This window comes from Anoplolepis gracilipes, chromosome 1 (genome assembly GCF_047496725.1).
Source record: "Anoplolepis gracilipes chromosome 1, ASM4749672v1, whole genome shotgun sequence".
NCBI classification, from domain to species: Eukaryota; Metazoa; Arthropoda; class Insecta; order Hymenoptera; family Formicidae; genus Anoplolepis; species Anoplolepis gracilipes.
In genome coordinates this window covers 9348295-9364145 of record NC_132970.1, presented here as the reverse complement: position 1 = coordinate 9364145, position 15851 = coordinate 9348295, and the positions used below count along the sequence as shown (strand labels likewise).

The 15851-nt window shown below is 44.5% G+C and overlaps 1 protein-coding gene and 1 pseudogene across 1 annotated transcript; one reads left to right on the top strand and one right to left on the bottom strand.

Annotated features, from left to right (window-relative positions):
• Window positions 1-3546: 3546 nt before the first annotated feature.
• On the bottom strand, window positions 3547-4955 carry LOC140665880 (uncharacterized; annotated as a pseudogene).
• A 2901-nt stretch (window positions 4956-7856) lies between these two features.
• LOC140672237 (uncharacterized) lies at window positions 7857-8345 on the top strand. The gene has a single exon (XM_072904199.1). It carries the CDS (start codon window positions 7857-7859, stop codon window positions 8343-8345), a length of 489 nt encoding a protein of 162 aa, XP_072760300.1.
• Window positions 8346-15851: the final 7506 nt, after the last annotated feature.

Here is a 15851-nt window from a genome sequence, read left to right as displayed (position 1 = left end):
TATATATATATATATATACATATATAAATATTAGGAAAGTTTAGAAAAAAGCATTTTGTAGGTAAAATATTGTAGTTTATGGAACGTTACTTAAATTTTTCGAGAGAAATTTTTGTTATCGCAGTGTTAAAAATATGTAATATGTAATATTAAAAAACAAAACAACGTATTCTTTTTTAGAGCAGAAAAGAAAGAAAAATACAAAAATTTTAAAAACTGTCAATAGCGCATTAAAGTTATTATCGGTAACTTTCCTGATGACTAACCTGACAATGAGTATATTTTCTTAGGTCTTATTCCTTTTCTTGGCTCTTATAATTGTCGTCATCCAGCTAATTTCCTCTTAGTTCTCTCCCAAACTTTGATTTATTCCTATTTCTGATCTGTGCGATATAAGTATTTGCTAAATCTAACTTTCGATTTTAGTCTGACAAATTCTACATATATATCTTTCTTGTTCACGCAGAATTTATTACACAATTTTTTATTACTACATCTAAATTTTGCAACAACTTTTTGAAAATCTTTGTTTTCTTAAGTATTTTAGGGTTATATGTTATGTATCTCTCTATATTTTATATCTAAAATCTTATTCTGCCCTATCTGTTTTTGAATCTCTACATTTCTTTTGGTTAACTTATTTATTAAATCAAATTTTTCTTCTTTAATCTATCCCAAACATTCCATTCATACGGAAATACATTTTTTCTCTCTCTCTCTCTCTCTCTCTCTCTCTCGTTTTTAGATTCTCTATTTTTCTCTATTTTCCTAAAACATTCCTTTAGTATATTATTATTCAACTTTTCTCTAATTTTGTCTTCAAATCTAACTACTCTTTTGCCTGCTTTCATTCTCAAAGCTATCTTTTGGTTTCTTCTCTAACAGTATAACCTGGCGTATTCTTATCTAGCGTTCATTTCAGAAAATTTTGGCATTTTTTATTATGTCATATTTCTTTCATCTTCAGATTTCTGCTCTATACATTAATATATTCTTTAACTAAATAATCAAACAGTCTTCTGAAAATTTTCTTTACCCTATATCCCATATTTTATAGCCTTTTTTTAGCTATTTTCTTAAAATGTCTGTTTTGTTATTTCTATGTAATATTATAATCTAAATAATTTAAAATTATCGTCTTGCTCTATCTCTAATTTGTTTTTTTTTCCTTTTTTAAAAGTCATTATCTTCGATTTTTCTACTTTTCCCTAATTTAACTATAGAAAAATATAAAAATCCTCTTATTGGCAATTTTATTTCAAATTATTGTAATAAGAAAGTAGGAAATACAGAGTTCTAACTTAGGGATCTGAGGGGGGTTAGGTAAGCTGGGGGAATCGCCCGCGGTACCGATGTGTCCGCGGGTGGAGGGGAAAGGAGGGAAGGGTACAGATGGTTCTGCATGTGGAGGGTGATGGAAGGAGTGTCTTCTCCGACTGATTGTTCAGGAACCACCCCCCCTTTCACTGCAACACCGCAGTTACCTTAGTGTCCGTCCGAGGGGAACCGTTTACACATTACTTCCCTCGGACGGACAGTGCTATCGAGGGCGTCCATCCGGCAACATTCCCGCATAATTGCCGGCCAGTCGCGAGGCCGGATAATTCTGCTCCACGGGGGAAAGCCCCGTAGCGGGATCACCTATCGGGGGAGTTCTTCCTCGAGGTCCCCCCAGGCAGATGTCATCCACCTAACCGGCGGGGGGGAGGGCAGAAGCCGGGAGTTCTCACAAATTTCCAGGCCTACATCCTCCCCCCCCCCCCCCCGCTCGCGCTAACAAGCGAGGGGAGCCGGGGGGAATCCATCGCGGAATCCCCCGTCTCTTGACTCCTGCGACGGACAGTGCCATCTCGCCGAGGGTGCGGCCGCAGAAAACGGGCCCCATCCTGGCCCCCAACGACCGCAGCTTCCGGCGCGATCCTCAGCGGGCGAGAGCATAGCTCCCTCCGCCCGAGGACTGCGCGTCCGAGGCGCCAAGGCCACTGCAAACAGGGCCCTTTGACCGCCCCAAACACCCCACGACGGTATGGTCAGAACCGTCACATCGAAAACACCTGTCCCCTAAATACTCAGGGGACCGGCATCCTCGCGCTAAGTGCCCAACCCGGAGGCACCGAAAACACCGCATCACCGCGGTTCTCGGCTCGCCTCCGGGCCGGGCCATCCTATCACGAGTGAGGCCGAGATCCACCGAGTGTGGCATCCCGGACTCCACCCTCCGCCGTTACAGAGGCTTCCTCCGAGGTGGAACGACTACCATTCACTCCTGGGGGAGTCGCCTCATCCGAACCGGAGGGGGGATCCTCTCCGCCTCCTTCTTCTCCTCCTACTTACGGGCGTCAAAGCCCCGGAAAAAGAACACAATCCCTTCACCACAGGGGAGACAACACCTTTCTGCACGGAGCGACCCCCTACAGCGGACGACTCAGGTTAGGGTCCCTCGCCGTGCCAAAGGCCGCCACCATTGCGCTATATAGGAGTGCCCCCATCACCCCGCCGTCCGCCTACCCAGGCCGGGAGAGGCATCCCCTGGAGCGCGCTGCAGGTCACTCGACCCGTGCCCTTTTAGGGGGGCATCCATCCCCATGTCGTCCCCTCGACCAGCAGAGGGGAGCGGCAGAGGAGAACCCATCCCCGGGCTATGCAGCAAGGAGGAAAACTCCTCCCTGATCTTCGGCTGTAGTAAGGGCCAAGATGGCGTCAGCCAGAGACTCAGCGAATCCAGGAGGGGCGTCCCATCTCGGGCCTGCCTCCTCTGACCCTTTTCAAGTCCCAGCCCCGCAGACATCCGGCCGCCGCAACTCCGCTAGAGTGCACGTTTGCGTGCTCTTATGCGCAATTTGCCCAGAGGGCAGATCACCTATCATAGAGATACCTACTTCTGTACTTTTTACCGAGAAGACAGTCCCTCCGTTGTCGTGCCTATATGCCGGCGTCCAGGCCACTCTCGTGTCTGAGGGCCATCTTAAGGGGAAATAGGTAGTCAGAAGGGCGAAAAAATAGGGTTTTCCTCGAATTTTTTATAAAAAAACGAATGAAATTATTTATTCAAAAACTTTTGCATGATATTAAGTAACATTTGAAGAACATTTGGTAATTTTTTCATAAAAAAATAACAATAATTATAGCAGTTATGAATATTTTACTGAAAAACTTGTTTTCAGGTGGACATGATAACTTGAGACAGGATCATCTGAAATAAACAAACCAAAAAGAATTCGTTAGTAGATGACCTTGTCTTCCGTGTGAACGAAGGATTTTGAAAAAAATTAAATTTTGAATTTTTTAGAAAACTTTGAAGTGAAAGTGACGATTTTTGTTTAAAAATCGACCATTTTATTTTTGTAAAACAAGTTCTAATCATCAATAAAAAATCCTTTGTTCACACGAAAGTTTAATATGTATAAAAGAAGTGTGTAAAATTTCAAAAAGATCGGTGCATTAATTTTTGAGAAATCGTGTCCACCGACTTTGAAAATGCAGTTTTGAAATAAACGCGTTTAATTTTCAATAAGAATAAAACCTTGATAACATTTTTTTTTCAACTTACACGGAATCATCGATTCCAGGCCCATAAAACAAGTCCCCGGCTGCTTCAGCAATGTCCAATATATCAACTTGTTGCTGTCTGCGAAGCATTCTTGCCTCTCGCGTAGCAAGTCGCGCTCTACGCTCGGCGGCGGTAATTCGCTTTTCGTCCGCTCGGCGACAGTAATCGTGGGCATTGCGACCTAATTTCGCTCCAATCGAATACAGCATAGCTAAATGAATTGAAGATCCTTCATTAAAAACGCAAGCTGAAATATTTGCAGCAACATTTACTATTGCAGAGCCACTTGCAATAGTTTTTGGCGTTATTTTCCAGATCAACTGGTTGTAGCTTTCATTGTTGTTTTGGTTGAAGTCACCAACGCATCTTTCTAATAAGGCATCTTTGCTTAAATCTTCGTAAATAGGACGTATTGCTTGCAATACATTGCTAGTGAGTGGGTCATATGTATACTTGAATGACTGTAGCTTGTCCTTTGCCGCAGCGCGCTGCCACTCGCACCAAGAGTCTTTGCCGGACGGACACTTATCATGCTTAGGATTCTGATCTGTAGAACTATTATGATAAAATGTAACCCAAATAGCATCTCTCATTTTTTCAATAGACTCACAATTATGTCGTATTGCAAGCCCATAATAAACTGTGAGCTTGTCGATCATTTTTCCAGTAAGTTTTCCTTTTCCTCCCAAAATTTTTCTTTTTATTGTTTTTTTATTTTTTGTTTCAACTTCTACGACAGTGTTTTTAACAAGATCACGGAGACGAGTTCCCATCCTTTTTTGGATGTGCCCAACGCATTCTTTTTTGCAAATTTGAAAATCAGGGCCATAATCAACTTTTTGTAATACTTCAGTGTATGTTTTACAGTCTCCGTCTCCGATATAGTAACGGTACTTCACACCATATTTTTCCTCAGAACGTTTGAACATTTGTACAATCGCGTCAACTTCCATTTTATCTGAGGAACCTTCATGATTTGAGCAGCACGTCTCCTTATGTTCTCCACACCATAATTCATATTCATTTTCATTTTCAGCAGCATTTAATTTTTTACTCCAGACTTCGCACATTTTACAGTAGGCACTTTTTACGCATACATCAATGATTTTACCATTATAATAACCGATTAAAGAACCTACACCAAACAATGAATTAAAACCGCGCTTTTGCCAAGTTCCGTCTCCCGAAACAGTTAGTTCATTTGTATTTTGCAAATTATTTTCTTCACAAGTTTCTTTTTTTCTTCTTTTGCGGCATTTGAAAAAACTTTCTCCGTAACTGTATTCACACACTCACTCATATTTTTTACTATAATATCGTAAGTTTTTTGAGTTAAAAATGCTGGCATGTCCATTAGACCACAAAACTTTTTACAGCCTTCTAACCCTAGTCCTAAAATTCTCATTACGTAAATAAACCTACGGTTTATTTCATACGTATGGCCTACAAAAGGATTCGAGGTTATGTATTGCGGTTGGCACGTGTTACACATCACTGCGATTTTGAATCCAAGACCACGTTCACTGCATGTCTGAAACTCTACATCACCATTGCAATTCTTACATTTTACTAAATTAGAAATGGTCGTGAAAACTGTTATAAAATTTAAAATTTTATACTCCAAAAAATTGTCTTGCGGCACATTTAAGTCTTCAAAATGCTTGATTTTTTTTGCGGATGTACTGTAACTTGATGAATCAGTTTCAGCTGTTTTTGGATTGAAACTTTGTTTTCGTTTTCTATTCCTATCTTTACGAGCTACTGTTTTTTCTCGAGTACGTCTAATCCACCTTGTGATCTTCCATATTAGAAAAAAATATGAAAACCTTCCCGATACAAAAACTAGAAGCGTATTGCTCAAGGATCGATACGAGACTGACGGTTAGGTTAGGTTGCGGCTTTGAATTGCACTTGTTTACCTGCATGTCGACCTTTTCTCGGCGGGTCGGATGGGCGGGGATTCAAAACGCTCTATCTCTTTTAATTTTGCTCGAATCGACTTGAAATTTTGAGACAACATTTGTAAGATGTTGTACTTTAATATAAGAAATTATGAAAAAATCCGATTTTTCAAAATTTATGACTGCCTATTCCCCCTTAAGACGACCGACCAGCAGAACCTCCTTCAGGACAATAATGACCTGACAGGCGATGCTTGCCAAAGTCCTAAGACCGGGACTTTATCTCTGTTTCGGAAGAGAATCGCCTTCACCAAATCCGCGTGCATGGAGAGGCGCTCATGATCTCCATGATGCCAAGCAGGTCTCCCAGCCTCTTCTGCAGATCGACATCTGCCGAAAATGACACGATAGCAGTGCCGCCGGACGAGTTCGTGCGCAACTTATCCGGCCGCCCCTCGTCTCATGACGACGAAGAGGTGGCAGGGCCCGAACCACCCCTCCGCCGATCCGAACTATCTGAAACCCGGTCTCCTCTTCTTGAATGGTGTGATCCATACTACCTGTTTGGTGCGATCCATACTATCTGTTTGGTGCGCTTTTAGCCACTCTTCCACCGATCATGGGTCCTAAGATGATCAGCTTCAGAGCGGAGCCTCCCTACGTAAGGAAAGGAGAGAGCAAAGGAGAAGGCGGCAGTAAAAGAAATATAAATGTATAAAAAATTCCAAATTTATTCAAAATAAAAAATTTAGTTACAAAATACAATATAAAATACTGTTGTGCCTGTGTCGTGAGGATAGGGTCTTCTGGGATATTCGCCCAAAGAGTTTGAACTCAGTCAGCAAATAAACACACTCCGTACTAGTTTAGTAAAAGAATATATTTCGGTCGTACCGTTACACTTATCTTCACTACTGTTAATTCGCGTATTCGATCGTCGTGTAGACAAACCGTGTCGATAGGTCGATAACTTATTTACGCGCGGCTCTCTTATTAGCTATTTTCTTACGAGCGACCGCGATGGGTCTCGCGATCGGTTTATATATCGCTTTAATTTCGAGGGTGGAAGGATGAGGTTTACTGGGTCGGAGCGCGGGACGTGCTCCGTGCTCGGGTGTTGTAATTTGCTTATTCAGCTTGACCATGACTTGCTTTCTTGTTGGTCATGTCTTATTTTTCTTTCTTAATCTTTCTATTTAATTCTTATTTAATTTTCTTATTTAATTCTTTTAATGCTTTGCTTTGCTTGCTTAATTTTAGTTTCTTATTTCTTAATTTTATGTATTTACTTTTCCTTTCCAAATAAGTGTATCGAGTTACGACAATACAGAAAATAATTCTTTAAGTATAGTTTAATATAAATATGGGTTGATGGAACCTTCATGATGATAATTCGACCACCAATTGAATATTTTAAATACATTTTGTAAAGCACAATTTCTTACATATTTATCGCAGCGCAGAGTAGCATCTAATTTATCTAAAGAAGGAACGTCTTTATAGTCGTTATCCAACGTCTCGATAATAAGGCATTATCTGCCAGTAAATTTGCCAACCATTCTCGTTTTTCATGCCTCTTAACATACACTCGAGAAGCTGCATCTTTCAACGTCACGGCATCAATGATTAAACGTTTGGCCATGTAGTATGGAATGTTTCCATCTTCTCATTGCAGATTGTGATGTTTTCCAATCAACCATGCAACTTGAGATCTCTCAGATCTCGTGAGCAAACGGAATGGTGTAAAACTCGTAAAAATATAATGAGAGAGTACAGATCCCTTTATCAGAATCGCAATTTCTTTCACGATAAAATTTTTATGGATAATAAATCCTTGAAGATCCACAAACGTTGGCGCAACCATAATGAAAAGATTTTGGCGATAACTACGACGGACGACTGATGTTAATCATCGAGTATCACAAGTTTTATAATGTTTTAACATTGGAGAGGATAATTGCTGATTCACGTAATTTTACTACTACTACGTACTACGTTCGTCAGAGGATTGTATTCGACAACGCGATCATGCAAAATGAGACAATAAGCGATAGTGTTTGCCGGCACATTTTCCTTACAATCAAATTTTAATCTTACGTCTAAGGTAGCATTTTTTATCGATTGGTTTTGTCGCGAGCAGTCAATAACCGTAAAAGGACCATGTTGTAAAAAATCTTCAACTCTTAACACATTGTTGACCATGAGTTAACTCGTGTCTTCATGCTCAAACGTTGCTGATCGGCCACAAGTAAACTCGTGATCGATGCATCTTTCGCATCAACGTCGTTGGGTCAGTTCTCGGAGAGCATAAAGTGTAATTGTTGTTCAGCATACCACAACCTGTGTCTTTCGCTAATAAAACCCGTCAAGTTGTATCCCTTTTAGTATAAAAAAAAACGTCAACCATGACGGAACGTAACGGTGAAGAATCCTTCAATGAATTATACGCGGATGTTTTATATGATTGTCCGAGTGATTTTGAAATAAATTGTAGTGATTTGGAAAATGATACTTTATCGGAAGACAGTTATGAATCTGATATTAGGCCACCAAAACGGCAAAAAAGAAATGTAATAGAATCTGATAGTGACAATGATTTGGAAGAAGAGTGGAACGAAAATGATATAATACCAACCTTGAAGGATTATTTAAGTATTCCTGGTGTAACTGTTGAACATAGTGATGCGCCGAGTATCAGTGAGGTAACGGCTTTACTTTTTGATAGTGGTTTTTTTTATTTAGTTGCTACGCAAACCAATTTGTACCACTCTGAAATGAAAGTATTGCATAAAAACTCTGCGAAAACGTTACCATGGACGGAAGTTACCACTAACGACATAAAAAAGTTCCTTGGATTACTGATATTGATGGGCCAAACCAAAAAATCACATTAGAGAGATTATTAGTCAACGGACCCTTTGGTTGAAGCACCAATATTTCGTAAAACTATGTCCAGAATGAGATTTGACCAAATTCTTACATTTTTTCACCTGAATGATAGACAAAATACATCTACTGGAGACAGGCTTTGCAAAATTAGACTGCTTTTGGATTATATTATTCCAAAATTTCAATCCCTACACATACCCAAACAAGAGTTAGCTCTAGACAAAGCAATGATACCATACAGAGAACGTATCAGCTTCAAGACGCATAACCCGGCAAAAATAACAAAATATGGAATTTTGAGACACAAAATAATAAACTAAGATATAAAAAATTTCTACTGGAAGTTGCTAGGGAATGAATAACTGTTGATTCCAATGAATGCAGCATAGTACGTAACGCTTCCTCTCGTATTTCTAAAATGGCTCCTTATAATGATCCATCCTTCAGGCTTTCCGGACAGCTAAGAGACCACGTTTTAGAAAAAATAGGCTGGCAGATATCACTGGCAGAAAAAAATCCAACTAGAACGTGTAGAGTATGCTCTTCAAAAGGAAAACGCAGCGAAACAAGATATATTTGCAAAACCTGTTGTGTACTATTACACGTAGATGATTGGCGGTATTTTTGGTATGATGAACGGCTACACCGTTTATCATACCAAAAATAAATATTAAAAATTAAATGTTAAATAAAATTTATTGAAGTTTATTTATATTGTTTCACTTCCGCATCCAATTACGAAATAATAGCCGGTGACATGAGATAAATTTTGAGAAAAATTGCCGGTTAACAATGTGTTAAGTACGTTTTATCATCATCGCATTCGTAATACGATTTACGAAAACGAGCGTCGTACAAGAGAGCGAATCTGTTTTTCTGAAAATCTACATTCAAATCATCGTAAGAATAAAATGCCGAATGTAAATATAGTTTAACATTTGACAGTTTGCAATCATCAAAATCACAAATATCTCTCAAAAATTTATTTTTTTTATTCTTTTTTTTTACCAGTTGTGCAAAGATTACGTATCGCGGTTTCTCTAACTGCGTGGCAGTTTTCTTAGTCAATGAGTGTTTTGGTTCTACTTTGTAACAGAGGAAATTCATATATATTCCAAGAGCGAAAACTCATGGTAAAATATCGCCCGCTTTCCGGTGCTCGGAGCAAAGACAGTTTGTTGACCTCGTAATAGCACATGAGGCATATTCCATTGTATTTTGTGCAATTCAATCTCAATCTTGGATGTGTTTAGTGAGAATATGCAATTGTAGTTGTTGCGCACGAATCAAAATTATTTCATGTCGAGCGTTAATTACAACACGTTTATAATCTTCGCAAAATCCCAGCAACATATTGAGCGGTATGCAAACATTAATGTAAAGAGCGTCACCATTTTTCTTTATGGGGTTCAAACGGCTGGTAAGGTCGCAGTGGGGTACATCTTGCTGGAAGCTGTACACCTATAAAGAACTGTGAAATGCCGTACATCACGTAACCAGTAGGTCCGATCATCTAGTCCTCGTCACGAACTCTGGGTGTGACCTCGGTCACAGCTAATAGATGAAGAACAAGAAGCGAAACTCTGGCGCCTAAAAACGAGAGCAACCCAGCTAAGGGAGATAACCCTGACAGAAAACACCAAAAGAAGCAACAATGGAGAAAACATTCTACGGAAACACTACCTCAAGTGGCAAACCAGCGATGCTAGTAAATCCATCTTCTAAGGAGACAGATCCCACGGATTCTGGGGGGGACCAGCTATTGCTAACAGGAAATACTAACCTTGGTACTCAATCCAACCTCACAAACAATACCGTAACGGAAGATTGGCTCCTCAAGCACCCGGAATTGAAAATCTTATAAAGCAGGAGGTAGAGAGGAGGATTAAATCCATGACAAACTTAGTAATAGAAGAAACAACTTCCCCTCAAGGTGGAAGTTGGACTCAAGACCGCTTCTCTTTAATGTAGGGGAAATGCGTTACGCATCCCTCGGAGGATCGGGAACTTCTCCGGGAGTATGTGGACTCTCCCTATTTAACGGGCATACCCATTAAAACCCCTACGGGTGTCCTAACCTGGCGATTTAAGGGAAGGGCGGGCCTCGCCAGCGGCATTATCCCGCACCTCCCCTCGCCCGAGCCCTGGAAGGGCTCTCTTCTCACTGGCGGGCTGAGCCCACCAGTGATGGCCAACTGTGAGGACATGGTGTTGCTCCCCTGCGACAGAACGGGGACACCCACCGTTCCATCGCACTTCTCCGCTAATTGCGCAAGCGGGGAAGTGTCGGAGGAGAGCATGGGTTTTCCGCCCGTGTCCCCTCGCTCCCGCTTAGGAAAGAAGTCGGGAAGGCCTGTGCGGCAATTAATACCGTGCCTCCCCGACTCCCTTTTTCCTTCACTTGCCGCCGAGGATTTTGGATGGAGGGGGCCGGATGGATTAACGGGGGAAGAAAAGTCTCTCCCATCCGGCCTTTTCCCGGCGGCTTTATGTCGGGGCGAGAGGTTACCAAAAAGTAACCCCTAGTTTATGGCCCCTTTATGGCAGCAGAGGAGGCTTAATGGGGAAAGGGGACGGGGGAATAAGGACGACGCATCAGAGAGGGTATGGGAGAGAATTACTTCCCTCCCCCCTCAGCGTCATCCGCTCCCTCCCCTTCCCCGCCTTTTTCCCACCACTTTCGTCACTGAACCCCGGCGGGACGGGGTCCACGGGGGGTCAGGGTCCACGTGAGGTATTCGCTGACCGAGGCCAACGTAGAGCAGCTGGCCTTGCCAGCTCTCTATCAGGCGTCACCGAGCGCGGCGCTTCACCGCCTGCCGCACCCTGGGGGGGGATAATGGTGTTGGTCCCGCCCCCTCGCGGAGCTGCCGATATATATCGGCGTACATTTGGGCTAGGAGCTCTGCAGGCGGGATCCCCGCCAGGGCTACGGCGGCTGTATTAGCGACGGTCCTATACGCCCGGGCAGCCTGCAGGGTCATCTTGCGCTGGATCCTGCGTAAAATCGGGAGAACCTTTAGGTTCCCTCGTATATCGGCCGCCCACACCGGGGCCCCATAAAGAGCCATGGATTGGACCGTCCACCCATACAGCTTCCATACACGCCCGTCCAGACCACCGAGGTTGGGCAGCAGATGACCTAATGCGGCCGCCGCCGTGTCAAGCCTCGGGGCCAGACGGGTAAAATGGGCGGTGAAGCGCCATCTGTCGTTCAGGGTGAGGCCTAGATATAACATCTGGGACCCCACCCGGACCGGCACGTCCTCCACACGGACCCAGGTGTCCGGGGGCATTCGGCCCGACCGAGTTCCATCGTAAAATCCGATGGCCTCGGTCTTATGAGCAGCCACCTGGAGACCCAGGTCCTTTATAGCCCGCATTACATGGCCCACTGCCACTGTGGCCAGGGACGATGTTTCCCCCCACTCCTCCCCCTCGGCCAACACTATGATGTCATCGGCGTAACACACTACTGTGCAGTCGGAGGGAAGGGGAGTCTTCAAGACGCCGTCATATGCGAGGTCCCATAGCAAAGGGCCCAAGACCGATCCCTGCGGGACCCCGCGTTCTACTTGTCGTGTCACCTCAACGGCGTCCATATCGGTGTAAGACAGAGAACGACCGCTAAAGTAACTCCGGATGATCGCCTGGAGATACTTCGGGACGCGGAAACGAACTAACGATCTCCGGATGCACCTCCAGGGCAGGGTGTTGAACGCGTTGCTATGTCCAACGACATACCAATCACCACCCTGCCCTCCATCGCGGCGCACTCCGCGAAGGCCCGAATGCAGATGGCGTCAACGGTTGACCGGCCTCCGCGGAATCCGTACTGGCGATCATCCAGATCCGGCCCTTAACTTTCTATATGCCGGACGAGGCGGTTAACAATAATTCTTTCAAAAATTTTCCCCGCCTCGTCCAAAAGGCATATTGGCCGGAACAACGAGGGCGATATGGCGTGTTTACCCTCCTTATTGAGGAGGACCAGATTGGTCTTCCTCCATTGTGGGGGAAACTAACCCGTGCGCAGTGCAGCACTGCACACGCGCGCCAATATTGGCGCTATTTCTTCAAAGGCCAGGGCCCAAGCCTTGCGGGAATGCCGTCCGAGCCCGGGACCTTATGTCGGGCTTCCTCTATAGCCCTTGGGTTGGGGGCTTTGAAGCTCCTCTACTTCTTCTCACCTTTTTTGTGGGCTTTTTGGTGCCAGAAATTCCTAGCTTCCCCTTCACCTCGTAAGAAAGACGGACGGGTTGAGGTCCGCGGCTCTAACCTCCGTAACAAGAGGAGCAGACCTCGCTTGCTCTCTTTGGAGACTATCGTCTTTGGCATTATTTTTGCCGCATCCGTAGCAGCTGCTACAGTGCGGCCCTCCTCAGCTGTTTTTATTTGATCAAAATTCATTGTGTTTTTATCCCACGCCCCGCTGCGGCTCCGTCACCCAGGGTGTACGCTCACCGGCCGCAGAGTCCCGGAAGCACTTCACGATCGGGCCCCGAGTCCCCCGCGGGGGGTGACATACGACTCGGACCCGGGGAATGTTACATCCTCGGCACTGGTCTCCAGCCCTTTACTCATCCATGGATGTTTTGACGCCTCCATGGGCTTTTGAGGGTTCCTGGCCGCCGACCTCCAGGATACCGCAGCGGGTGGCACCACCCGGGGGTCCCCATAGACGGTTGGGGTCGCCGCCCTCCGGCCCAGCCTTACTCGCCATGGCAGCCAGCGTACCGTGTTACGTCCCTTCTGAGATGAGCCTCGGAGGGGACCCGCCGGTGTACCGCTTCAGAAGGGGAAACGGTCGCGGTACATCGGCGGCTCCTTCCCCGCTGTCGGGCCCCGACCTCAGAAATGTCTAAGCGGCCCCGACAGCTAGATCGACTCAAAGTCGCTGGGCTGTGCCCAAACGACCCGCGCCGATTTCCTTCGCCGCCCCGACTCCGACCTCAGAATACGTTCGAGCGGTCCGGGGCGGCCCTCATTGGGGATGACCTCTCGCTCTCGACCATAATTCAGAAGAGGGTCGAGAGCGAGGAATATTGGCAGGCGATTACCTCCTTCTGCAAGTTAGTAATAACGCAGAAGAAGGTGGCCGAAAGAGAAAGAGAAGCTGCCGCTGCCGTGATGGGCAGCGACAGCGACGATACCGATGGAGACGGTGACGGGGGTAGAAGAAATGGAAGAATCCGTAGAAGACCCCGTCACTGTCATTAGAAGGAGCAGCCTTCCCAAATTCTTGGGACAAGGGCACAAGGACGGGGGCTCGAGCGGGTGATTTGGGCCCTCGTCCTCCCCCGGGGGAATGTCTTTCCTTCCCGAGGGAGTGGTGTGGGGGTGTGGCCCTACTGCGCCACAATTAAATAACCAGAAGGCCTCCTTTCCTCGCTACACATGGGAGAGGAATGGGGTCACATCCGGATACACAAACCGAACGTAGACCCCACGAGCAGAAAAAGGCAAGGGGTCCTCCGGAAGTAGTGCAAATACTCGTTCCCGAAGGGCCCCGAAAAAGCCCGGGCCAGACCACCGCACGGGTTTTAGTGGGTCGGGGACGCAAACATCTCAGCGTCCCTAAAACCCACATAACCTAATATTCTGTCCTCGCGGGCATTAGTATTTCCTTGGAGATTTCCCCTGCGTAAACAAAAAAAAGGGGTCCGAGATCTATTAATCCCTTGATGATATCATATTTTTGGCTGTATTCTTCAAATTTTTTTATCGACATTTCATCGAATTTTAAACAGCTAACTCTTTTAGAAGGTGGTAGTTTCGACAAATTTTCTCGAATTTTATAAAATATTTCTTCACAAAATTCTGGTCGAATTTCTGTTTCAGCTATCCAATTTCTGACAGAAGATTCTGATAGGAGATTTAGTCCAGCCTTTCTCATTCGTGAATATTCACTTGCGGAATAATAAAACATTTGTTTTGCTAAATCTCTTTCTTCTTTTGTGTATTCTTTTCTCCCCTTATGTAGCTGAAGTTTTATCGTAGTTCTCACAATTGGTTTTAGACATTTCTTTCCATTTAAAAATTCATTTAAACTGTGTTTGCAAACATTCTTATTTTTCCGAATTGCAATATTGCGATTGTTTCAATATAGCAATCATATTTTTTGTTTTTTCTTTCTTGTTTTTTCAATCTCAAATTTTCTTTTTTTAATTTTTCGATTTCGGAGAATTCATCTTTATTATACATTTTTTGAGGAATTTTTTGAGAAACAGATTTTCTTTGCGGTTTATTTAGTCGTTTTTTTATCATGTTTGCTTTCACTTTTTTCTGCGAGTAATTATCCAAAAATAGTGGAAGTGCATTTTCATTATTAAACCACTCATCGTCTGCGAAGTCATCTCCGAAATTGCCAAAAAGTTCTTTTCCGGAAAGGTAACATCTCTTATGTGTTGCCATTTTTAATGTGACTACTTCTTCATTTGTATTATTTCTAGCCTCTTCAACGTTTATTTGAAAATCGCTATGCGTTCCAACTTCCAATATGGGGTTTCTTCTAATATGTAACTTCGTACAGCTAAAAAAATATTCTTTATTAAAGTGGTCTGCATATAATCCTGCCTTTTGTATTGATGTCGGGGACCAAGTAACTTTTCATTACCTGTTTAAACATAAATCTACAGTTTATACACTGAAAAAAACATTATAAATATTTCAAATAAAATTACATCTGATACTAATAATCTGACTAATATTATTTAAAATGCGGAAATTTATATTTCGTCAAATATAGATCCTACAGAATTAAAGAAATTTTCTTTTACGAGCAACTCGATAAATATACAATCACTAGATTAGGACTTTCGTTTTCGGTTTGGTTAGAGAAGGCACGTGGAGATATTGGGGCAGTGAACTCGGGGGGTCCTTAAGACTCCCCTCGCTCCAAGCCGGCCATTAATTCCGGTGGCCACAAGGAGGACGGGAAATTAATTAATTTCGGGGGCCAAGGGAGGTGGGTGCGGGAACACTCACTCCCTATTGCACTTTGGTCCCAGGAAAGGCGGCGGCGTTGCGAGGTGGTCCCGCAACGCCGTCAATGATGCGCCACTGAAGTTCCTCTCAGTGGTGCATCATAGGAAGGAAATCTCCCTCCGACCATCTAGGGGAGATCGGCGGGGGTGGGTCCTGGTTGAATGCGAAAGCGACCCACCCACCATTCAACTGCCGGGTAGGACCACCGTGGGCCAAGGCCTCCGCGGCGTTGGGCAATCTCCTGCCCAACCCCGGAGGGCCTGGAGGCGTCGTCAGACGTCTCTGGTGCGGGACGGTTCAGGCCATGACCCTATATGGGGCCCCGGTCTGGGCCGAGAGGGTCATGGGAGATCGCGTATTACGCGAAACGCTTAGAAGAATTCAGCGTCCCATGGCCCTACGGGCGGCGCGGGCATACCGCACCGTCTCGTACAGGGCGGCCACGATCCTGGCTGGCCTGCTCCCATGGGAGCTGGTGGCACGTTCCCACGCCGAAGTATATCGGCGGGTGCGCCAGCTCCGGG